The sequence below is a fragment of the Pleurodeles waltl genome, chromosome 1_2 (assembly GCF_031143425.1).
Source record: "Pleurodeles waltl isolate 20211129_DDA chromosome 1_2, aPleWal1.hap1.20221129, whole genome shotgun sequence".
Lineage (NCBI taxonomy): Eukaryota > Metazoa > Chordata > Amphibia > Caudata > Salamandridae > Pleurodeles > Pleurodeles waltl.
The window spans coordinates 1,012,467,294-1,012,493,379 of NC_090437.1; the positions used below are offsets into that span (position 1 = coordinate 1,012,467,294).

The 26,086-nt window shown below is 44.9% G+C and overlaps 1 protein-coding gene across 1 annotated transcript in view; it reads right to left on the bottom strand.

Moving 5' to 3' along the window:
• The window catches only part of SLC30A9 (solute carrier family 30 member 9), a 519,567-nt gene that overhangs the window by 134,139 nt on the left and 359,342 nt on the right, over positions 1-26,086 (bottom strand). Inside the window, exons 14-15 of the mRNA XM_069201808.1 lie at positions 13,153-13,260; positions 7,168-7,333 (exon numbers count right to left, since the gene is read on the bottom strand). Of these exons, the coding sequence (XP_069057909.1) occupies positions 7,168-7,333; positions 13,153-13,260 (274 nt within the window). The remainder of the gene's footprint in view (positions 1-7,167; positions 7,334-13,152; positions 13,261-26,086) is intronic.

The following is a 26,086-nucleotide window of genomic DNA, read 5'->3' on the forward strand; positions in this document are numbered from 1 at the left end:
ATTCTCCCAATGGGCAGCCTGATCAGAGGCTCGATGGCCATGCTCAAGCGCTCATGAAACCAGACTCTCCATGTCCAATCCAGGGCCACAAAGATGGATTGGGCTCAGTTGTTCCTGTTTGGCAGGAGTGGTACTGGCGGAAAGGTATACAAGACACCTGAGCTCCACTTGAGACGAAAAGCGTGTCAAAGCGAGAGCTGACTTGGAAACCCCAGCACGCAAACTGCTGACATTACGTGTTCTTGGCGGATGTGAACAGATGTACCCAAGGCTCTCCCCCCTGCTAAAAGAGATCTTGCTCCACCTCCAGATGGAGACACCATTGATGATCCACTAGGCATCGTCGGCTAAATTTGTCCGTTCTAGTGTTCAGAGAGCCTGCCAGATGTTGAACCACCAGGGATATGCTCTGACGCTCCAGTCCTGTTTAAAGATGCAGGACCTCTTGGCAAAGGGTCAACGACTCCACCGCTCCCTGTTTGTTGGCAGTGGTGTTGTCTGTAAACACCTGCACTAGCCTTTCCTTGATGGAGGTTTGAAAGGCATTTAATTCCAATCGGATCGCTCAGAGCACCAACAAACTGATAATCAGTCTGGATTCTGCCGGAGGCTAGAGTCCTCTGATCTTCACCTCTCCCATATGACCTTACCATCCCAGGACTGACGCATCTGTCACTACTGTCATATATGGCTGGGGAAGGGAGAGGGGTTTGCCTCTGACCTAATCGCGGCTCATAAGCCACCACTGCAGGTCTTTGGCAGATCTAGGCCATGTCAGAGATTCCTCTGAAGCTGTACCTACTGGAACTTCAGGTCCCACTGCATAGAATGCATATGCCTGCGAGCATGTGTCACCAGCAGGATGCTGGAGGCCATGAGTCCCAGCAGCCTCCGAGTAATTATCATTGAAATCCAGGACAGAGGGTGAAACATCAGTATCATAGCCTGAATGTTCTTGACTTGCCGTTCGGAAGGATAGGTCCGAAACCACACCATGTCCAAAATAGCTTCGATATAGGGAAGCGTCTGAGAGGGAGTCAAGTGTGACTTCAGCACTTTGACAGTGAACCCCGGTGAGTGCAGGAGGTCCACCGTGGTCTGGAAGTGGGAGACGTCAGCCTGGGGCAAGCCTGCCTTCAGCAGCCAGTCATCAAGACAGGGGAAGATTGGCACCTGACGTAACTTGAGCACTTTGAAGTTCTCCTTCTTGAGGAAGAAACTGAGATGGTGCAGGTCTAGGATAGTACGATGGCCTCTGTCCAGTTTGGGCACCAGAAAGTAGCAGGAATAGCAACCACGACATACTTCTAGGGGCAGTATCCTCTCTATGGGTCCCTTGGCTAAGAGAGCTGTCACTTCGTGGTGGTGAAGGGATTAGTGATCCTCCGTCAGCCTATCGTAAGTTGATGTCATAGGAGGAGGGGTACTCATGAAGGGGAGTGAGTAGCCACTTCGCATGATCCGTAACCCACGTATTCGATGTTATGGACTGCCAGTGGGGAAGGTGATGGCAGATCCTTCTGCCAACTGAGTGTCCATGATGGTATAAGGCAAGATTAGGAGGGTTTGGAGGTGGTGACTGCCGGGGGTGGTGGATTGGCCCAATCTCTGGCTTCCTGGCCCACAAGGTCAGTGTGTACCTCACCTGCGGCTGCGCAGTAGCTGGGGAGCACATGCGGTGGCTGGGGGGGTAAAGGCACTCTGGGATGACTTTTCCTTGGCCACAAAAGGAGCGAAAGCCAGATAGTAGGTGACGAGGAGACATGGAAAGGCCCAAGGACCTGGCCATAGTTCTGTTGTCATTAAGGCACTGCAGTGCAGAATCAGCCTTGTCTCTAAAGAGAAAGGAGCCATCGAAGGGCATGTCCATAAGTGATGATTTGAGATTACCAGAAAAGCCAGTTACCCTCACCTAGGCATGGCGCCTCAAGGCCACCATCAATGAAACCGCTCTGCCCAGTAAATCAGTCATATCCAGCCCACAACAGATAGTGAACTTTGCTGCATCTTTCCTGTCGCCAAAATAGCCTAGGAGAGTATGGCCCGGGCCTCCTCCAGAACCATTAGCACCTGAGCAACAGTGTCCCACAGAGTATGGAAGTGCAGCAGCCCAGAAAGCATGCAGTGTCAACAGACCGCAATGCTAGGCTTGTGGAAGAAAGCATTAACTTCCCTAAGGCATCCAGTCGCTTGGATTCCCTACTCAGGGGCGCAGTAGGCAATGCGTCAGGATTTACATGGAATGCAGAGGCTTGGACCACCACACCCTTTGTGTGAGGAAGTTTGGGTCCCCTTGAGTGTGGCAGCGGCAGGCAATCACCCTATTCACAAGTGCCCCTGTGCTGGGTTTGGACCATGTCCCCAGATTGCAACACCTCTGTCAATATGCTTTTCATGACTGCCACCAACAGCTAGCTGAGGTGCAAGACCTCTGCCGCCCTCTGCACCACTATAGCAAAGGACGCTCCCTCCTCTGTAGCCACAGCAAGGGAAGGAAACATACCAGTATCTTCCAGTCCACTGGCTTCGCTTCACCCAGATCCTCACACCAGTCCATGTTAGAGTCTTAATAATGTTGGTATTCTTCAGGGTCCAGGGACCCGTCCCAATCCTACTAGAGTCATAGCCCTTAGGAATAGGGCTGAGGCTCTGACGTGAAAGGCATGGCCAATGTTGGCACCGGTCGACACCCTTCCGGCTCAGAACTGAGGATTGGGGGCAGCGCCACTGGTTGGCTGCACCTGGAGGGTCAAAATCGGCACTGGCACCAGGGAAGGTCAATGTGGCCCGACCAGCATCGGTCCGGATCAGAGATTGGATCCTAAGGGCCCAACTGGCGCGAATGCCGGAGCCGTCAGCCCAGAACCAGAAAGAGCCCCCTTCCAAAACCCCAGGGCCTGAAGGTGTGCTGGAGGGAATATGCCACTCAAATATGAGACGCATGGCCTCACAGAACTCCTTAAGTTGGGCGGGGGTTGGTCTGACTCCCGGAAACTTGTAGAGGCACAGAGACTGCCCAGGCACTGTCTCTAGTGCAGAGCCAGGCCTTGATGTACAACAACCTTCCTGGCACCTGGATTGTTGCGGGGTCACACGTCAAGCTGCCAGGAGCTTGAGGGGTCACTCCCTCAAGGCACAGCAATCGGCACAGGCCTTTGGGTTGTGGTGGCACCAGAGGCACACAATATGTGAGCCTGTCACAGTCATCGATCAATGACAGGCGCCGCAGGGCTTGAAGGTGGTCTTCCTAGACGACATCCCTTCCACACCAGGAGGTAATAACTTTAAAAATCATCGACAAAACATAAAAAAAGTTTGTCAAAAAATTACTAAAGAGTAACTCTTCTCCGGATCTGCGCTAACTGATGCAGATATAAAAATTGACAACAGCACTATTGGCTGACGCCTATATAGGCATCGCAAATGTCACTTCTGGGACGGATGCCACATGAAGATAAACAACCCCACCTACCGGCACAAAGGGGTACACTGCTCATTAAAAATAATTCCGGATCCAGTCTGATGCCTGGGGATAATTCTAAAGTAAGGAATCTACAGCTATAAGTCGCAATCAGATGAACTAAAAATGCACTTTCAACTTAAAAAAAGCATTGACAGGAACCACCAAGATGGTTGTGCCTGCCAATGCTTTGGAAACTACCACTGGCTCTGTGGTCATTTCCAAATTGGGAAGGCAATTACTCTGCCAGGATGATGGAGTAATGTACTCCAGTGCCCGGATGGAGTAAACTATGTCCGCTAAAAGATGAATCACCCCCTGGCAACAATGAGAGGTGGAAAACAAAAGGACACTCCTGCCCTTAGTTAAGGTATAAATAACCTTCCATTTAGGTCCCCTCACCCTTGGGCAAGGCAGGCAGGTTAGGACGAAACGTACACTCCAACCTTTTGGAACTGAGTTTTTATGGATGTACCCTCCCCCAGGCACCTGGCTATGTATTGGAGGTAGGGGAAGTACAAGATGCACCTTCCCCCCTTATTCTTTGGCAAGGCAGAGTATGTTGGACAAACATTTACTCACATTCTTGGGAAAAGGTGATGTTCTAAGTCAGCAACCTCCCCCCCCCCCCCCCCCCCCCAAGCAGTCAAACTGTTCCAAACTTGTTTCCCTTGCGAAAAAGACAATGGCAAAGCCATTAGTCTTGGCTTTTCCAATATCTACAGGTATTGTCAATGTTTCTTTGGCTCAATCGGCTGTACAACATGGCTTAAAGTAATGAAAACTCGGCGCTATGACGTGGCCAGTTCTGCCTGCGTCATAATACTTTTTTTCTGAAGGAAGTGCAATTGGAGTGAGGGGATGGGACGGCCTGGGGCAAGCAACGGAAAAAAAGAGCTGTGACGCGGCCGGCACTGGTCACGTTAGAGCACTTTTTTGCTGATTGAAAGGGGGCAAGAAAGAAGGATGCAGGAGGGGGCAGGAGAGAGTGGGGGGGGGGAATGGGCAAGCAGAAAAGAAGAGGAGTGGGTGGGAGGGATGGGGCAAGCAAAAATGTCATGGGAGGGACAAGGGTAAGCAACAAAAAAGCAGGAGTGGATGGGAGGGGCGGGGCAAGAAACAAAGTAATGGGGAGTTGCGGGAGGGACTGGGACAGGCACTATGAGCAGTCTACAGATGAGTCACAGAGAACACAAATTCAAATCAGGAATTAATCCAGCATATAGCTGAAGGCTCCTAATGCCTTCGAAGAAGCCAAGGGCACTACACTTGTGAGTTGCCGAGTAACGCTGAGCTACAAAGAATCATGATCACAAAATACTGAGAGTCCAAGACGGTTATGCTGCATGTGTCACAGCACCTGGGGGGCTTTCAAGAAACGATCAGAGCTGATCTACTTAACTTTCTTTGTTCTAGATCTGGACTTGTCTCTCTGTTTGTGAGACTGTCCTTTACCCCTCTTCCTCACTGTAATAATGACTCTCTTGATCTGCAAGCGGCACACAGAAGGGAAAAACTCTTCTGTGATTACCTTTCCTGTGAGCACCCAAGGGAAAAAATCATTTCTGGGCACAGCATGCAACAAAGATGGTGACTAAAGAACTATGAGCCCCATAAACACTAATTTCCAACTTGAAGCCAGGGCCCCGTTCCAGTCTCAAGGAGGGGCGAAGACAAGTAGCAAGGACACAGGAAGGGATGGAAGGGACAGGAGCAAGCAACAAAGACAGGCAAAGGGGTGGGAGGGATAGAGAGGGTTGAGAGGGCCTGCAAAAACATGCACTCTTGTGGTGTGCTAACTAGAAGTTCGGAGTGTGGGTCGGATACACAAGACGGACCGGGCCCAGAATCGGCTTACCTTCGGACTTGGAAGAAATCTTGAAAAAAGTTCAGGAGAAGGTACGGTTTGGGGGTCAAGGCAGCAGGCTGCAACCGAGGAGAAGTTGTTGTCAGGGAGAGGCAGACAAGGTCTTGGTGAATTTGTGAATATGACAGGAAAAAGCTCAGAGTGGGAGAAGCTAGATTTTCAGGCTGAGTCGGCGGCAATGGGGAGCCTATCATCGTCGAGCCCGGTGAAGATATTTACATTTGGACTTGTACAACTTTTTGGAAGCTGAAAACCTCCAGTGGGATGAAGCTGCAAACTGTAGCCAAATAGGGCTCCACAAGGCCAAATACCATCGTTCGGAACTCCGGCTCAACAGGATTTGCTGCTGCAAAGAATGTAGCAGGAGCCACAACAAAATCAGGCCGACCAGTGATGCACCTTAGGTGGATCGGCTGGCAGGTAAGTCCTGGTCTAACGTCTGTTCTTCTGGCCCTTTTTGATGGAAATGTTTTTAAGTCCCAACTTTTATGGTTTGGCAGAGGCAGCATCTCTAACATGACTTACAAGGATCCTGGACATGGGGGACACCACTTGGAAGCAGGAGGAGGGAGATTAGGACTCACTCCAGCAGAGGCAAGGTGCAGTCTTCAAGGTCTCTGGAACTTGTTATGTCCCTGTAGCTCACCCAAAAGGTCAGTCAACTAGCCTTTGGAGTCACTCTGGTTGTCCTCATTTCAAGCAGCAAGGTAGGTCTCAAGCAGCAGGGCAGTCCTCTGGGGAGCACGGTAGGCCTCAAGCTGCAGGGCTCCTCTGGTAGCAGCAGGGCAGTCCTCTGAATGACAAGGCAGGCCTCAAGCAGCAGGGCAGCCCTCTGGCGTCCAGGAAGTCCATCTCAAATATTCCACATGTCAAGGAGTACACTGCCGGGATGTTATTAAGGTCCAGTATTTATACCTGGTGCAAGCCTATGACGTGGGAAGCTTCCCCATACTACCACCACATCTGGTTCTGGAAAGGTCTTCCCCTCCCCTGTCAAGGTTCCAAGAAGTAGGCTGACAAAAACTAGTGTCTGGTTCCTTTGTGTGTGCGAGACGTAATCCTCTTTGAAGTGTAAGTGGGGAACTTAACAGTTCTGCCCCCAGCCATCTCGGCACAGTGGCCCATCCTGTCCACACTTAATCCCTGTTGTGCCACTGCCTGGGAGGAATAGAAATCCTAACCGCAGAGCACAGTTAGGACAAGAAAATGCCAACCTTCTAAAAGGGGCATTTTCAGAATTGTGATTTATAATCCAACAAGGATTTTTAGGTTACAATTTATTGGACAGTAAACATGACAATTCTAACTGCTCCCAAGCAAAGGTTAGCATTTAAACCCAATGTTATCCAATGGGAGAGATGGTCCTTACAGTAGCGAAAAACAAGTTTAGGAGTTTTTCACTACCAGGGCACGTAAAACGTAAACCCACATGCCCTACTTTTTAAGTACAATGCAAGCCCTCCCTATGAGGAATTAAGCTACATTACAGCTTCATTTCTTCAAAACGTATTTAGAGCAAACTACGCTTAATGTCAATCCAAAACACGAACTTCCAAAACAAATTCATAGAGTGCAACAAGTTCTCATTTACGATGCCATGGATTATGTGCAATTGCTAATTTACAACAAATTAATTTTGATGTACTTACTACCTTTAACTTCGCTAACAGATTGTCATTTCCTTACGGCGCAGATTTACTTTAAACATGTAGCATTATAGTCAAGCATACATCTTAGCACCAGGAAATGAAAGCCTTTCATTATATAGATGATGTCTTAAAAACTTCTTATCAAACTAAACGTCTTTGAGCACTTAAAATATATATTTTTCTCTATTTACCTCACTGCAGGATCACTTTCCAGTAGCTCAGTCAGTTTCTGTAACTGTTCTGGTTGGATAGACCTTCCTATCAGTGCTTCAGTGTTAGTGTAAATGAGGAATGCAGATACCGCACCTAACAGTGTTCCGACACCTAACGACCCCAAGCAGTCATAATATGGATTACCTGCAGGATGAAATTACAGTTAGTAATACAGAACATGGAGCAGGTTATCAATGCACATGCTCAGTGAGCCTTTTTGTCTAAACAATTTCTGAAAGTACATTTTGTCCAAGCAGACTTGTTCACTGAGATAATTACAGGTAATTTAAACTTCAAGAATACTTTAATTTCCTGGGTTATATCACTATAGCATGCAACAAAATGTAAATCTTATATCAATATAAACCCATAACCTCAATGTCCACATTTTACTTGATGGAGAATATGTAATTCTGGCTTTGCACTCCACATAATAATTGCATCTGCTACCCCCAATCAAATTGAGATTTCTAACATGTGAATACTGAAAAACTATGCTCTTTGTAGATTCAAACAGCCAGAATCTCTCCAGCAGAATATGTCAAATCTTTACTACAGTGCACTTAGCCCTACTAATCATCACTCCCTTTGATACTACTACCACCAGACAGATTCCAAGAATACAAGATTTAATGTTATTTGGCAGATTTCCAAACTGGTGTTATTACATTGGGTACAGAAAAGTCGATCGGAGAAATGGTATTACAGGCAATATATAGTATTTTCTTGGTAATTAGGACAGACTGTATTATAAAGGAAGATTTTTTTTAAAACAAAGCCAAAGAAATGACAGCATTAAGAGGAAAGGAATATTAAACTGCACAAGTTTTTAAAAGAAAATATCTGCCAGTGGAACAAGCAAAACAAAATTGCTTTACAAAACCATGTAGACAGCTCAACCTGACAAACCTCCATGCAGGAGTACTAAGAGGTCTGCTAAGAGGTATTATAACAAGCATGCTTATTCAGTAGAGAGCTGAAATTCTGATCATCATAGTTTTAAATTCCTTGAGGAAAGTGTGGTAGTTTGAGATATCTGTAACAGTAATAAAGGACATTCAACCTCTTGTTAGTAACAAAAAAGGAATACTGCCCTCCTGAACTGCGTCAATGCAGGGGACAACTAAACAGTTAGAGAATTAAGCACCACCCCCAATAGACATATAGCAATGAAAATGGGAAAGCCAGGGTCTCTATTTACCAAACTCTTTGACAGATATAGAGAGCACAATGAAAGATATTTTTACATTTAAGGAGTCAATGATAAGAGTAGAGATGTTGGAAGTAAGTTGCCTGTGCAGTAGACTAAGAACTCAATAAACAGACAATTTTCAACTAACTTGCATATGGTGTATGAAATATGTGTACCAAAGTAAAGTGAAAAGTTCAACGATTTCAAGAGGTTATTTCATCACCAACTGGCCACGCCTCAATTATTACTGCTAACCCTGTGTAAAAATAGTTCTGAAAAGTCAAAGTACATCCAATTACCGTAATCCAGTCTTGAAGATATACATGCCTATGTTTTGCAGCACATTTAATTAAGAACTTCTTCCAAACCCTTAAGACAACACAAAATGAGGTAATCACAGCCCATGAGCACAACTGACAGTCAAAGATAATGCCTAAATTACATGTCTGATCTCCAGATTCTGGGAGATCTCACATTAATAGTGGCCTCATGGGTTAGATCAGGACAGAAAAATGTACCAAAAATAATGATCTATGTTTTACTGGAGATAGAATGTTAAACATCTAACTGGCAACGTCTTTCAAAGATGGTCTGAAGGTCAGCGATTATAAAAGAGTATTGAATTTATGAGACAAATTGGGTGTTACCTGTATGGGAGGAAAACATATTTTCTAACTATGTGTCAGAATGATGTCATATGTATGTTGAAAAGAACAAAGCTGGCTGCGGAACACTAAGCAACCCGCAGTTAACTTGACAAAAGAGGGCAAAAAGGTCAATACACTACAGCTTGACCTCGATCTGTGAGAAATGAGGCAATCCATTGCAAAGCATTAGCTCTGATCTCAGCCTCTGAAAGATGAGTCACGAAAATGGGTTGAGACTGTGTCGTATGCAGCTGAAAGGTCAAGAAGGACCAATAGGGCTAGTCCCGGCAAATTAAGAATTAGATGTCCAAGGTATCATCATGTATAGATTCCATGCAATGAAGAGAACAAAAGCCTGCATGGGTGGAGAATGAAAATAATTCTCTACTAAGTTGGGAATTAACAGCAGATGTTAAGATTTGTAAGTCAAAAGAAGATGAAAGAAGGGCTGACAGTTCAAAACTGGGATCAGCATTTTATTTCTTCTCTAAGGGAAAAAATAGAAAAGATGAATTCTTTCTGGTGGATACTCGATGTACTTGTAAATACTTCACCTTCGAATATCCCAGGTGCAAGACTGGATCGAGAAAACTTCTGCAATGGCTCTCTGGCATGCAGCGTTGACACAGCTTTGACATCGGGCGTGATGATGTAAATAGTGCCATATAGAAACAGGACCAGCTCACTGAAGTTAGTTCTACTCTATTTGTGCTGCATATTTCACAGCATGTTGAAAATGACCGATATTTGTATATAAAAGCTGGGCATAACTAAAATGACGAAGAGTATTAACACTTTTTCCAGAAGGGGGGGTGGTGATGGGGTTAGTGATGAATCTTTCGGCAGAAGGAGTATCCACCAGCATGATTGTTACCAAGGTAAGAAACGTTTTCTTCAGATGGATACTTCTACCCTCAAATTCCTCACCTTTAGAAACATTTTTCAGCAATACCTTGAAGGTGGAGGGTCTGGAGAAAGATTAGACTAATTAATCCTAGTGCACAGAAAAGGCAAAACAATTGTATCTTCTGACTTCAGAATAAAAACATTAAGCACAGAAAAGGCAAAACAATTGTCTCTTCTGACTTCAGAATACAAACATTACCGTTTGGTGAAGATATGGAGAGATGATCATGTAGCTGCCTTGCATTTGTCTACCACAGGTCCACCTCTAGCTAAGGCTGCTGTGGAATATTTGGTTCTGGTGGAATAAGGGCCCATTCACTCGTGTTCATTTTTAGCCAATGTATGACACATTTTATTACAAAGGATAATCCATCTAGAGATTGTCCGTTTCTGAACCATTTTCCCATTTCACAGCCAGTATACCAATCGAAGAGCTGGTACTTCAACCTAATGCCTTTTCTGCGTTTGATGTAGAAATTGGTTCCTCTTCTAGGGTCCAGCTAATGAAGTTGTTCTTTCTTAGAAAGAAATGTAGGCGAATAAAACATTACCAAGGTGATGGGGTGCCCCAAATGGAATGGGAGCACCAGTTTTGGCATTACAGCAGTGTTAGTTCTCAGCACCAGCTTGCCTGGGAAGAAGCACATGAATGGGGGACTAACAGAACAGGTTTAAAGCTTATGAATATGACAAGCTGAAGTCATGGTCACTTAGAAAACTGTCTTGAGCGTTAGTAGTTTAGCTGACACTGCACAGGATTTCAAACAGTATTCCCATAACAAATGTCAGAATCAGACTAAGATCCCAGTGTGGCATGATGAATGGTATCAGTGGACATGTTTGTCAAAACTTTCAAAAATCTAAGAACCACCAGAGATTTAAATAGGGAGGTTTGATCTGGTAAACAAAGGAAAGCTGACAATGGTGAGACCTTGACCATAGCTAATGTGCAGCCTTGTTGAGCTAAGGGCAGTGCAAAGTGTAGTATATTGGATAGGGAGAATTGAAGAGGCTCAACCTCTAAATCAGCGTACCAGGAAACAAATGTATTCCACTTCCTTGAATAAACTGATTTGGCAGAGGGGTGACATGCAGAAAGAATCATGTCTAGTTGTAGACTTTGAACATTGGGCTGCAGGATCTGCTCTCACAATTGGGATAACAGATCAACTCCAAGAGGTAGCTTAAGAGGGGTTACTACATTAAGATGTTATAGGTCTGTGCACCGCACCCTTTTTGGCCAGTTCACGGCGATGAGAATTACTTGGGCCTGGTCGAGAAAAATCTTCCTCAGAATGCAGAGCAAGAGCCAGACTGGTGCTCAGAGGCGAGAAGCAACTTAAAAATAACTGCTAGTTCTTTCCTATGACTAAAAGGACAGTCCCCACTGGCACAATAAAGTAATATTGTAGGGCAGCAACCAAGCATTCAGGACTCGGATATCAGTGAGACAATTCTTGGTAGCAAAAAGATGTAGAGGGATTGACCTAAAATAGTATCACAGACCTTCATTTTATGCTAACTAATGGATCAGGTATTGAATAAGGCACAGTGTAGAAGGGTAGGATGAGAGCCGACTGTATGGGAAACAACAGACGGCAATTCGGGACAAGAAGAGATGCGGTTTGAAACATGGCTGATGAACATGCTAGAGAGGAAGTGTTAGAGTCAGGTTACTGTGAAGGAGTGTGGTGTTTCTCATGGTGTCTTATGGGAATGGGCTTTGGATCTGAAGAGTTCGCAAAAGGGCCATATCACAGCTGTGCATCCAACATCACGTCTTATCTCTATTACTTGCGTAAGGATAGGATCGATCTGTGTGAACGAGGTTTTAGTCCAGAATACGGTGACCGGGTGGAGAGTAGTACAGACCAAAAGAGGACAGTGGAGAAAAAGTCAGGCAGGGTAGAAATGTGCCACTTTGAAGCATCATCAGCCAACATTCAATCCTCCCTCAGCCCACTTTTAGTTTAGTGTTTCATATTAACAACCTTTCCTCTGCCATATGTCATTTAATCCTTTTCTCCTTAATTGTTTTTTAAAGGGTTGGTAGAATATTTAGCACACGGGGTGCCAAATTATCAGGAGAATGCATAGACTTCATACATTTCCTGCTCTTTACAAGAAGATGTTCAACTGACTGAAATCCTCACCTGTTGAATATGTGAGGTATCCAACAATTTCTCTCTTCTTCCACTGTTTAATATGCAATCCCCACCTCCCCCCTTTAGTGTACATTCAGAGGTTCTTCTGTTTTTTATTCTAAATGTGCATCGGAGACATTCACTCCTCTAAAATCTGTATGGGGGTGGCGACATTTGGGTGTAATCATAAACATTTTTTAAGCTTGTATAGTAGCAGTTTTTAAATTAACGTGCATTGACAAATGACAGTTTAAGAGTAATAACGCTGAAATACTTGCTCATTCCGAAAAACACTGATTTGGTCTATCAACTTTTAGTTGAATACCGTGTATAGACAAAGATAACACATAGCTTACATAAAAAGCAATGCAGTTTCACATCCCAAAGGATTTGTATTACCTTAATGAATGCATTAGTTTCCTCCTGGGTATATTAGCTAAATCACATTAATTTGGGATTGTCAAAAACTCTGACAGACCGACCTTATTTAATCCAAAATGTTACAAAGCATCTTGCTAAACGTGAATGCGGACATTACAGCAGACATCCACAGGTCTAGGAGCGAATTAAATACTAAGGTTTATGCTTGGTGCTCATGGCACTGTCCGAACATCAGTCAGCCTTCCTGGCACGCACATTCATGCATTAAATTCAATTGGAACTTAATGCTCAGCCACAGGTACGAGTCTTATGGTTCCCAAGACCGAGACACAACTAAGTTTTGGAAGAACGTCTTCGCAGTCATTTAAGACCAGCATAAATTGAGCTGAGTGATAAAAAGCTGGTTACTTCACTTTTACACTGTCAAGATGCCATAGAGCTACAGAGCTCACCAAAACACCACAAATGCAATAACGATAACACAAATAATTATTACGAAAGAGAAAAACTTAGGCAGAGTAATAAAATAGGGACCACTGTTTATGAAACAGCCATGCACACATGCACAATGTAAAGTTTGAGTCTCCGACTTGTAGCCAGATTCAAACAAGGTAATAATGAGAAAGATGCAGAATGCAACAGAAACATAAGGAAAATGGTACAAGTTTTTAAAGGTATATTGTGCATGTTTACCTGTTAGTGATGTCAATCCCATGCAAGATGCTGCTATGATCACTCCAACAACGGCTGCGGCATCTTCTAGCAATACAACATTTGTACTGGGATCACAGGACAGCATCACTGAAGAAGGATTAAAGTAGTTTAATTCAGTCCCAAAAATGATGGCTACTTATTTTATTTGTTCAAGCTTTTTATAAAGCATAAACTGAGTACTGCCGCAAGAATGGTGTACCATAAATAAAATTCAACAGTTGAATGAGATACACAGTAGGGCAACATTAATACAGCCAAAGGATCATCAAACCCCAACAGATACATATGAAAAGCACTTCATCAATACGGGAGTCTACTTATGAGAGGAATGCCCTAAATCTGGCATTCAATGAGTACTGGAGCATGATGTCAAGTCAGGGATAAACCACTCCTAAACCATGTTGTAGGAAGCTGGCCTGGTGTGTGGTGGGTACCTATGGTATTTACACCTTACACCATACCAGGTTAAGGTATCCCACTCAGTGAAGGGTAGGCAGTGTCTAGAAGCTAGGCTCTCTAGAGGTAGCTGTGGATGAGCAGCCAAGGCTTATCTAGGAGACATGCAAAGTTCATGCAATACCACTACAGTCACACAGTACTTACACACAAGAAAGAAAACACCTGGTTGTCCAAAAATAAAGGTACTTTATTTTTTGGAACACAGGATCAGAAAATACTAGAGAGGCAATCCTCCAATAGGAGGAAAGTAAATACACTGTATATACACTAATAATAAACAGTAGGAGGCATAAAAAGGTTAGAAAACAGTGTTAAATAGTAATATGCAATAGTACCCCAAGGGGATGCCCAAACCATATACTAAGAGAGTGGAATGCGAACACAGGGCACCCACCTAGGTAAGTAAATCGTGTAGAGGGAAGCTGGGAGTACTAGGAAATCACACAGGTAAATAATATAGTACCCCCCAGCGACCAGGAATGCAGGAGTAAAACACTGGATTTCCCCAAAACTACCCCAAAGGATGAAAAGTAGAAAATGAAGACACTCAGAACAGCCTGCAAGGAACCAGCAGTGGAAAAACGAAGATGGAGACCTGTGGAGAGAAGGGACCAAGTTCAGAAGTGTCTGTGGAGTCCACGGGGGAGTAGGAGATACTACTCACCCAGAGGTACCTTTTGGAGTTGGTCAACCAAGAAGGAAGACAGGTCAGCACTGCAGAACAGAAGCCGGAGAAGAGATCCTGATGCGTGAAAAAGGTGTCCCACGCTGGAAGTTGGATTGCAGATAGGTGTCGATTAAGGATTTCCGCCAACAAGCCTTGGCAAATGCAAACTTGCGGTTGGAGGAAAAGGGGGGCTGCCGGAGACCTGAAAGGTCCAGGAGGACTCTATCCAGGAGGGGGAGTCACAGAGGACCCTTCGCGTCGCAGAGGGCCCCCAAGAGCAGAGGCAGCACCCACAGGTGTCCCACAGGACAGAGACACAGAGGTTGCTGAAGCAGCCCACACAGCACCACAGAAGTTGCTTCCACGTCGCTGGAGGACCACACAGAGGACCAGAAGTTGCAGGAGGGGTGCTGGAGCTACACGTCGCCTGAAGCTCCTCTTGGAGGTGAAGCAACAAGCCTTGGCAGCTGCAAAGGACATGGTGCAAGGGGGTACTGTCTTGCATGGAGTGTAAAGGACTTACCACCACCAAAGTGCGACAATTGGCAGAGAGGACCAAGGGAGACTCTCCGGAACACCTCCTGCGATGCAGGACCCACGCCACTCAGGATGAGGGGAGTTCCACGCAGTTGGTCATCGATGTAGCCAGGTACCTGTGAGTGATGCCTTCACCCCCAAGGGAGATTACTTCTTCTTGTTGTGCAGGCTGAAGAGTTGCAGTCTTCTTAGGATGCACAGCCAGGGAAATGTTGCAAAGCTGGCAGGAGTTCTGGATACAATGTTGCAGAGGAGTCTTCCTTGTGGATCTGCAGCGTGCAGGTTCCTGGAGGGTCCAGTCGTGGTTCCTGAGGCCAGAGTTCGAAGCAGGGGTTGCAGAGGAGTCCTGCTAGAGTCTTGCAAGCCGACTCTGAGGACCAAACCCAGAGGAAGACCCCCATATAGCCCAAAGAGGGGGCTTGGTCACCTAATCAGGTAACTAACTATCAGAGGGCCTGGCCACTCAGATGCTCCCAGAGTTCCCTGCCAACCTTGGAATCAAGATGGCAGAACCCAGGGACCCTCTGGAGAAGCTCAGGCACCACCACTGGGGTGGTGATGGACAGGGGATGGTCACTCCTCTTTCCATTGTCCAGTTATATGCCAGCGCAGGGACTGGGGGTCCCTGAACCAGTGTGGACTGGTTTATGCAAGGGGGGCACCAAATGAGCCCTTCAAAGCAAAACCAGTGGCTTGGGGAGGCTACCCCTCCCCAAGCCAGTCACACCTACTTCCAAAGGGAGAGGTTGTTACCTCCCTCTCCCAAAGGAAATCCTTTGTTCTGCCTTCCTGGGTTTTATCAGATCAAGCAGCTGGAGGGCAGAAACCCGTCTGAGGGGTGGTAGCAGCTGGGCTGCCAAGGTAAAACCCTGTAAGACTGGTGGTAGCAATGCTGGGGGTCCTCTAAGGAGCCCCCATAGTGCCTGGAATCATATTTCCAATACTTGCAACAGTATTGGGGTATGATTCCGACATGCTTGATACCAAACATGCCCAGGTTCGGACTTACCATTATGTAGCTGGACATAGGTAGTGACCTATGTCCAGAGCGTATATAAAATGCCGTCCCCGCACTCATTGAAGTCCAGTAAAATGGAGCTGGAGTTCGTGGGGGAACCTCTCCTAGTGCAGGGGTGCCCTCACACACAGGTACCTGCACCCTGCCCTCTCGGCTGAAAGGCCTACCATAGGGATGACTTACAGTGACCTGGTGCAGTGACCTGTAGTGAAACCGGGTGCATGCACCCGGTTTACGCAGACTGCAATGGTAGGCCTGCAGAACCCTTTGCATTGGCTCCCTATGGGTGGCAGAATAACTGCTGCAGCCCATAGGGACCCCCTGGTACCCCAAAGCCCTGGGTACCTGGGTACCATATACTAAGGACTTACATGGGGGCATCAATATGCCAATTGTGGGGAGAAAACAATACTAGAAACCAAATTTGGAGGAGAGAGCATAATGACTGGGGTCCTGGTTAGCAGGATCCCAGTGAACACAGTCAAACACACTGACAACAGGCAGAAAATGGGGGGAACCATGCCAAGAAAGAGGGTACTTTCCTACACATGTGCTCTTCCAAGAAGGCCTGGTTCAAAGTGCACTTATAGGCAGCCTACTAGAATGGAATTGTCATCTAAACAATGGAAGCCCCATATGGAAAAAGGTGTGGTGGTGTGACTGGTTAGATAAGCCCCAGAGGATGAAGTTGGTATTGTGCTAACAACGGTAATTTCATATTTTTCACTGTCATGGAGGACTGTGCTTTAATACAGAGCCTACTGACAGAGCTGAGGCAATTATAGTAACCCCTTTAAACTCCAAAGATGTAAACTTGGGAGATCCCAGTGGGTTGTCAATATCTGCTGAAAAAAAGATATTTAGTAGTGCTTACGTGTAATTCAATAATAATATCTGACAATCAAGACTCATGGACAGAAAGTAATCCAGCAGGTGAAGGGAAGTGGTCAGCGAAGGAACATCAAGATAATTTTGGGTATTATCAGACATGAAAAAAAGTCAACCAGGAAATTCCACAATGTCCTTGCCTACTTCAAGACTGGACAGTGTCCTATATGTTCTACTGTATCAAAAGCCAGGAAGAGGTCTGAAATGACAAAGAGGCAAGTAATTGGCTGTACCATTCATGACAGCTACTTCATCGACCAATACCTATGTATGGTTATTTCAGTACTACACCATGCCAAAAAGCCATATTTATAGGACTACAAAAGATAACTGAGCGGCGAAGTCACAGCTTTTTCAATAGTTTTCTTAACAAAAGGAAGCCAACCAGGAATTAATTATTGGCGAATTGATAAGTTTTCATTTAAAACCTAATCAGTTATAGGCAGTTACCAGACAAGCCATTTAATTTTAACGATTAAATCGTTCAGAGTATGTTGAGTGAAATGTGGCAATAATGCATAAATTTACCATCTATAATGCCAGAACTAGTAAAAGGGGTTACTAAAATCAAAAGGAAAGAGTGGCATATAAATAGGAGTGTGGTCACATACAGGGTATTTGCTTCTTGATCAATTTTAAGTCAACCTTCGTCTTAATATGTGCTGTTTTCTTGCACTCAGAAGTTTCCTTTTAGCAACACGTTGCAAAGTAAAGAAGCAATGGTGATGGCAATGTTAATGCATTTGTTTACAGCGCTGTAGCTGGTTTTACTGACATACGGGTTCTCGGCAGAAGAACAGTCCTGTAGCTGGTGTTGGCTGTTTTGTCACCACTGAGAGTTAGGAGTGCTTGGTTTTGCACATTAAAATTCAGCTCAAGTACCTCCTTCCTCAACTGTATGGGGGGGAGAAATTGCACCAAACAAATTTTAAGAAAAGCATATTACCTAATAACATGTTTAGAGCCTGACAGCAAAATTATATTGACATAAAATCACCACAATATAATTTAGCTCATCAAACATTCAGGACTAAAAATACAACAATTGAAAATCCTAAAATGAGTAATTGGCTTTTTTTTTTTTTTTTACAAATCTTTTCATTACATGCGCTAGTTACTTCAGCTGGGTGAAGGAAAACAAACCTTCTAAACAAAAGCTAAACGTTACCCACGGTTTTGCACTCAAATAACCTCTATATTCTCAGACTTGCTAGTCCATACAGCTCCAAATACATACACAATTGTCCCAATCAATTACTAATCACTTTCACTAACAAAAAGTCAGACCTCTGACATTGCTAGACAAAGGTCGAGCTTTAAAAAATAAATAAAAAAAATAAAAAACATTGTAAGTGTTATTTTACAGACTGCCATATCTGTGCATCTGGGTGAGTGAGTAAATAGGATAATAAAAGGCTGGATGGATGAGTAAATTGAGTGGATGACTGTTAGTGAGAGCGTGGATAGATGGCTTTTTATAAATTGAGTGCAAGAACTGATGGTTTGCTGTGAGTGCTCTTCTGAAACCTTGACTAGTTCATCTTCAGATTAAATGTCTCCCTGAATTTAAAAAGCATATAGAAATATATGAATCAGAAATTAGTTCTGTAATGGGAATTGGTGAACACTGACCTAAATCATTTGCTTTAAAATATAATGGTGTAAGCATATTACATCAATCCACACTCTCAAAACCCTAATCATCCGCTACGGAGTCTTTCTCACGCTGCCTCGCCAACCCATCTGCACATATCGCACATAATCGTCAATCAATGAAGAACTGCTCTCATATATGAAGAAAGCCAAATGTTAAGAGTGCAGGCTTTAATAAGCTTGCTAGGCATTACGAGTACTGTTCAACCATCCTGTAACCTCAGGAGGTCTGCCGTGCAAGAAGAGAGCAATAACAAAAGAGGATACCCTCGGGTGATAGCGCACTTGACAGATACACATATCGTGCTGCAATTAATACTATCCAACTAGGTCCTTCTGAAACAAACTACCGCAGCACCTCCTATTCACTGAAGTAGCCTCTCTCCCCTTTCAACGATTCAAGGTGCCCACAAATAGGTCACAATGGAAAGGCCACTTTAGCTGCCACTGCCCCATACACAAATGTCAGAATCCTGCATTATTGCACTGCTCCCATGTACATTCAGATTCCCAGTAAGCATACAGACTAAACAATGATTTTAGAGCATCAATCAGCGATAAAGTACCTGTAAAGGTAACTGGATACTGTACAACAGAACACATGCAGGGCTTACTTGCTCTGTTCATGTTTTTCATAGAGTAGAATAGACAATGGGTAGGACTTTCTTTGCTGTACCTTTATGAGGTAGCATTGCATCTCATGCAGCATTATAGATCCAGAAAGAATCCACCTCATTGAGTTAGATTTCATGTGCAGTAGCACCAAAGAAGTTGTGGCTCTACTCTGCAGACTGTTTAATTAACACTATGCCCCTTAGCAACAGATGGCCCAAGCTTACTGACCACAAGATAAATTAAAGTCCCAGCATAAACATTCCACATTGACAAGCATACCACATCACATAATGATCTACCTAGATGCTGATTGTAGTGCATAAAGATTAAAAAAAGAAGCCTTAATAAATTGCCTGGTAGGACAGTGGTTTTCAAACATTTTAATGCTGCCCCTCCCCCCCAAGTAAAAATAAAATAAAAATCATTGGCCCCCCTCAGAAGTTTTCACAATTATTCTATTAAGATGGCAATGTTTAAATATGTCTAGACTTATTTATACCTTGTGGTTATACTATTTTACCTTTTTAAAAATGCAATAAATGGTTTTCTGCTTAAAACAAAGCACTGTTATCTGCATAATGCTTTTTTGGCCAGAGCCTGTGACCTTCTGGGATCACCTGGGGCCCCCTTAGGGAGGGCCACCCCTTAGTTTGAAGATATCTGTGGTAAGACAATAGAATCAGGGCCCATCGAATGCCTGAGGGTACAGGTTCATAGACCCGACCATTCATTGTAAAAGTCCCCCAAGTGCTTCCCACTGCTTTTGCCACTTGTCTAGCCCATATATGTAAATATAGGCTATGTATATTTCCTCCATCTTATATGGAGAAATATAAGCTGCACAAAAATACAGTTTCTCAAAAATGAAGATTTCTTCGGAATGGTTTCTGCCCCGATTCAGGATCATCAATGGAGTAAATAGCCGGCCCATAGTAGGGCTGCAGGACTAGGTGTAAATCAGCGAACTCAGCAGCCATGGAATTGCATATTTAGGTGATGCACAGGGTATGCACCATTACATCAACAGCCTTACACAGGAATCATTACTTTCTGGGTATAACATAGGGAGTCATTACATCTCATGGTAGGTTTTCCTGCCTTTTCCTCCGGAGTCCTTTACACCGTACACCAGGCCAGAGCAGTTCATCCAGCCCTAAATTCTGGCACTATAAAATACATCAAAACAGTTGGGGCGGGAATGACCCAGTCATACCTAAAACGAGTAGCATTTCAGAATGCATGCATGGCATTCAGGTTTGAGCCACAGAAAAGGCTTTAAGCTGGGTTTTCTGCTTATCAGTTAAATGCTTTCATGTGTTTTCTGTGCGTTACTACCGTTGGCAGCCACAGAAACAGAGACGCAGGGAGATGTAGTTCTCACTAGTCCTCCCTAGCCATCACAATACCCATAACCTTTCTTATAAAGTTTCAGTAGAAACTGATCTACCAGTTCCTGCGTTTCTGTATAGGCTGGTAGTAAATAGCAGGCATCTGAATTTCTCTGTAGAAACCCTCTGTCTACAGCCGACCGTTAAAGCTGAACTAATGAGTGATGAATAGTGATTACTCAGATACAAAAATAATATTTCACGTATGCTATATGGGGGAAGGAGATGAAGCCTAATGGCCAGAGCTGCCAATTTTGGAATGAGGGAACCAGGGTTGAGTCCTGGTGTCGCTCAACGTCCTGTGATACTGGGCAAATCACTAAATCTCGCAGTGTCTAAGCAAACAAGCAATATGTAAATCCAACCAACATGTCATCTCCATGCGAACTGAAAAACTGAGTGTCTTGTCGTAGCACCATAGTGCCTCCCACAATGCAGGTTATCGCAGTAAAATGTAAAAGTGTGGGATTTAAAAGCTTTACCTTGGCACGAGGATCATCTTATGGAAAAACTGGACAAAATGAAAAGGGTAGCATTTCTGTAGTTGCGTCTGGTTTCATTGCCCTCAACGTACCCTGCCATAGCCACCAAAGAAGTACTTTCATTGCCCTCAAAGTAGCCTGCCATAACCCCTTAAGAAATGCTGGTTGGTAACTCAATCTGCTGAAGTACTAATGTGGGAGAGGGAAAAGCTTAACTTTTGACTTATGGAGGAAAGGTAGTCGTTGACAAGCAGTTGGAGGGGCAAGCGAAGCTTGATTCCAAGTGGGGCCAGATGACGGTAGTATGCTGAAGAGCAGGGTCCCGGTGCAGTCGTCGATGAAAGCGGGAAAGCTCTGTGCGAGCGAAGTCTGTGGCCAGGGAGGCCTTGACACTGGCCTGCTTTGGTCCCTCTACATTTGCACTTAGAAACTTTTCTGGAAGTTGGATCTCCTTCAGTGGAGCAAACAAGCAAGCAGTTTGACAGCTTCAGCACTGGTGGTGGTCCTCATTTCCAGGCAGGAAGTTGGCAACAAGTTTCTATGTCCCACTTCTTGCAGCTTGGGGACATGGGGACATGAGAACACTCTAGAACCAGCCAATGGTCCACGCCCTGGTGGGCACTACTTGGGGGTCAGGACTGACTCCATCAGAGGGCAGCAGGAGGGTTCAAGGCAGGTCCAGATGGAACTGGTCAGCTGGGTAGTTGCATGGAAAGAGGCCTCCGGAAACTTGTGGTGTCCCTGTATCTCAAACAAGAGGTCAGACAACAGATCCTTGGAGTCACTTGTAGGATCTGGGGTTCAAGGTTAGCAGGTCCAGTCTTTCTTTATGTTCTTCAGACAGCAGGGCAGTCCTCCTACTTCTTCACAGGCACAGGAGAGCTCTAAGGAGATGTCTGGTATGGCAACTTTTATAGGTGGAGGGCAAACATTTGCCCATCCCCTAAACCAGTTTTGGTCAGTCCCTCCCATCCTACTGGCTTTGGAGCCAGCCTGACTAGAGAGATAAAAGGGGAGCAGACCTAGGTGTGAGTTTTATCTGCCAGTGACAAAGTAGGCATCATGGACTATGGGCAAGTTGGACTACGGAACACCCTCTATCACAGGACCAATAAAAAACTCACCAGAAGTCTGCAGGCCATTCGGAACTCTGTGGTCAGAGTCACACTCAACTTCTCAGACCACACTCTCATCACATCACACCTGAAGGAGCTCCACAGGCTCTCCATTCACAAACCAGCACAATTCAAATTCCTCTCCAACACTTTTTAAGGAACTACACAACAGTGGCCCAGTATTTCTCAACAATCACATATGCTGTCAAACACTTTCTAGGCACCTCCGTTCATCCGGACTCCTACTTGGACACATTCCATGCATATGGAAAACCAGATAGATCTGGCAGTCAAGCCTTCTCCTACATCACTCCTAAAATGTGGAATGACCTACCACTACACATAACCGCCTCCACATTATTTCTGAAGCTGAATACATGGCTTTTTCAGTTGTCCTACTAGGCCCAAGGTTTGGCTTGATTCCCATCTGCTCAGCACAGGACACTCTCCTGGGTAATAGTGGTCTCTACAAATCAACACATCACATCTTTTGAAGCTCAAGTGGGGCTGGGCACAGACCCCAGGCCATCCTGTCAAGAAATGAGACCCCTCTCCCCACTCCCACGGTCCTTGGAGGGGGGTGTTCACTTTAAATACCATGCACCCTGCCCCAGGGGGCTTTTAAGGTGTACCAAGGGGTGACACAAATGTATTAAAAAGGAAGGTAAAAGTCTAGAAAAAGATTTATTTATTAGCTTGATACTGCACACCCAGGTCGCAGTGGCAGTCCTGGAGACTTTATTCAGAATGCTACTTTTGTGGATGGCACAAGTGCTGCAGGCCACTGGTAGCATTTAATTTACAGGCCATGGCTACTTGCAGTACCATATACTACTTACAGAGTAGGTTAAATGTGCCAATCAGATGTATACCAATGTTACTATGTCTAATAGTGAGAGCCCTTTTAAACATGGGTATTCCCTGTGGGGCGCGTCACCCTTGCTAGCAATAGCAGGCAGGGGTAAAGGGCGCAGAGTTCTACTGCCAACAAAATATGGGTCAGTAAAAAGGCAACCCAGGAAGAAGGGCACATTTCCAACAGAAACACTGAACATAACTTAGAGAAATGTCTACAAACAAACAGGAAAAATAATAAAACGCATGAGAAATGCCATATATAGCTTCATGTGAAATCAGCTCAATATTTCTGCAAATTCTGATCTAGCATTTTATAAGGTGCACAAAGAAATTAAGTATTTCTAGGCACCACATAATCTGTGCCATTAGTTCCAAGTTCAATAGCAGCTGTTTAATTAACCTTAAAAAGTCGAAAGGTTAACTCGACTTTGCAGGGATACCAACCTGTAACTGCAATTTATACACTGATCTATGCAGACTGCCCTAAATTTGTTAAGTTATCTTGGTGACTTAAGTGGTGTAGCTAAATACTAGTTAAATGAATACTTCACGGTTGCCTTACTGATGACTTCAGGATCCTTTCTATCTTCCCCAACCCCTAGGAGACCTGAAGCTTAGTTGCAAAATCAAGAACTATTTCACAAAGCTGATAAACCAATACTCTTTGTAGTGCAGCACGGCGCTGGGTGGAAGGAAATGTGTGGCTCCTCTCAGATTCCGGAACTTTCTGTCACCGAAATGAGAGGAAAAAGTGTTTTTTTGCCCAAATTTTGAGGTTTGCAAAAGATTATGGGTAACCGAACCTGGTCAGAGCCCCACAAGTCACCCCAGCTTGCATTCCCCTCGGTGTCTGGTTTTCAAAACTGCCCAGGTTTGCTAGGTTTCCCTAGGTGCCGTTTGAGCTAGAGGCCAAAATCCACAGCTAGGCACTTTACAAAAAAATAGCTCTGTTTTCTGTGTGAAAATGTGATGTCCACGTTGTGTTTTGGGGCATTACCTGTCGCGGGCGCTAGCCCTATCCACGCAAGTGAGGTATTATTTTTCTCGGGAGACGTGGGGAACACAGAATAGCAAAACAAGTGTTATTGCCCCTTGTCTTTCTCTGTATTTTGTCCTCCCAAATGTAAGACAGTGTGTAAAAGAGACGTCTATTTGAGAAATGCCCTATAATTCACATGCTAGTATGGGCAACCCGAAATTCAGAGATGTGCAAATAACCACTGCTTCTCAATACCTTATCTTGTGGCCATTTTGGAAATACAAAGGTTTTCTTGATACCTATTTTTCACTTTTTATATTTCAGCAAATGAATTGCTGTATACCCGGTATAGAATAAAAACCCATTGCAAGGTGCAGTTCATTTATTGGCTCTGGGTACCTAGGGTTCTTGATGAACCTACAAGCTCTATATATCCCCACAACCAGAAGAGTCCAGCTGACGTACCAGTATATTGCTTTAAAAAATCTGACATCGCAGGAAAAAGTTACAGAGTAAAATGTGGAGAAAACTGGCTGTTTTTTTCACCTCAATTTCAATATGTTTTTATTTCAGCTGTTATTTTCTGTAGGAAACACTTCTAGGATCTACACAATGACCCCTTGCTGAATTCAGAATTTTGTCTACTTTTCAGAAATGTTTAGCTTTCTGGTATCCAGCATTGGTTTCTCACCCATTTTGGTCACTAACTGGAAGGAGGCTGAAAGCACCAAAAATAGTAAAAATGGGGTATGTCCCAGTAAAATGTCAAAATTGTATTGAAAAACTGGGTTTTCTAATTCAAGTCTGCCTGTTCCTGAAAGCTGGGAAGATGGGGATCTTACCACCGCAAACCCTTTGTTGATGCAATTTTCAGGGGAAAAAACACAAGCTGCCTTCTGCAGCCCTTTTTTCCCATTTAAAAATAAAATGGCTACTTTCTTGGTCTCCTTCAGGGGAACCCACAAAGTCTGGGTACCTCTAGAATCCCTAGGATGTTGGGAAAAAAAGGACACAAATCTGGCGTGGGTAGCTGTAGGAAAGTACCATCTTGCCTGGCATGTTACCCCCATATTTCACTGTATATATGTTGATTTAGTGTACGTGTCACTGGGACCCTGCCAGCCAGGGCCCCAGTGCTCATAAGTGTGCCCTGTATGTGTTCCCTGTGTGATGACTAACTGTCTCACTGAGGCTCTGCTAACCAGAACCTCAGTGGTTATGCTCTCTCTGCTTTCTAAATTGTCACTAACAGGCTAGTGACCAATTTCACCAATTCACACTGGCATACTGGAACACCCTTATAATTCCCTAGTATATGGTACTGAGGTACCCAGGGTATTGGGGTTCCAGGAGATCCCTATGGGCTGCAGCATTTCTTTTGCCACCCATAGGGAGCTCTGGCAATTCTTACACAGGCCTGTCACTGCAGCCTGAGTGAAATAATGCCCACATTATTTCACAGCCATTTTACACTGCACTTAAGTAACTTATAAGTCACCTATATGTCTAACCCTCACTTGCTGAAGGTTGGGTGCCAAGTTACTTAGTGTGTGGGCACCCTGGCACTAGCCAAGGTGCCCCCACATCGTTCAGGGCAAATTCCCCGGACTTTGTGAGTGCAGGGACACAATTACACATGTGCACTGTACATAGGTCACTACCTATGTACAGCGTCACAATGGTAACTCCGAACATGGCCATGTAACATGTCTAAGATCATGCATGATCCCCCGGGTCTCTAGCACAGACCCGGGTACTGCCAAACTACCTTTCCCGGGGTTTCACTGCAGCTGCTGCCAACCCCTCAGACAGGTTTCTGCCCTCCTGGGGTCCAGCCAGGCTTGGCCCAGGAAGGCAGAACAAAGGACTTCCTCAGAGAGAGGGTGTTACACTCTCTCCCTTTGGAAAAAGGTGCCAGGGCTGGAGAGGAGTAGCCTCCCCCAGCCTCTGGAAATGCTTTGATGGGCACAGATGGTGCCCATCTCTGCATAAGCCAGTCTACACCGGTTCAGGGATCCCCCAGCCCTGCTCTGGCGCGAAACTGGACAAAGGAAAGGGGAGTGACCACTCCCCTGACCTGCACCTCCCAGGGGAGGTGCCCAGAGCTCCTCCAGACCTCTGCCATCTTGGAAACAGAGGTGCTGCTGGCACACTGGACTGCTCTGAGTGGCCAGTGCCAGCAGGTGACGTCAGAGACTCCTCCTGATAGGCTCTTACCTGTGTTGCTAGCCTATCCTCCTTCCTAGGTAGCCAA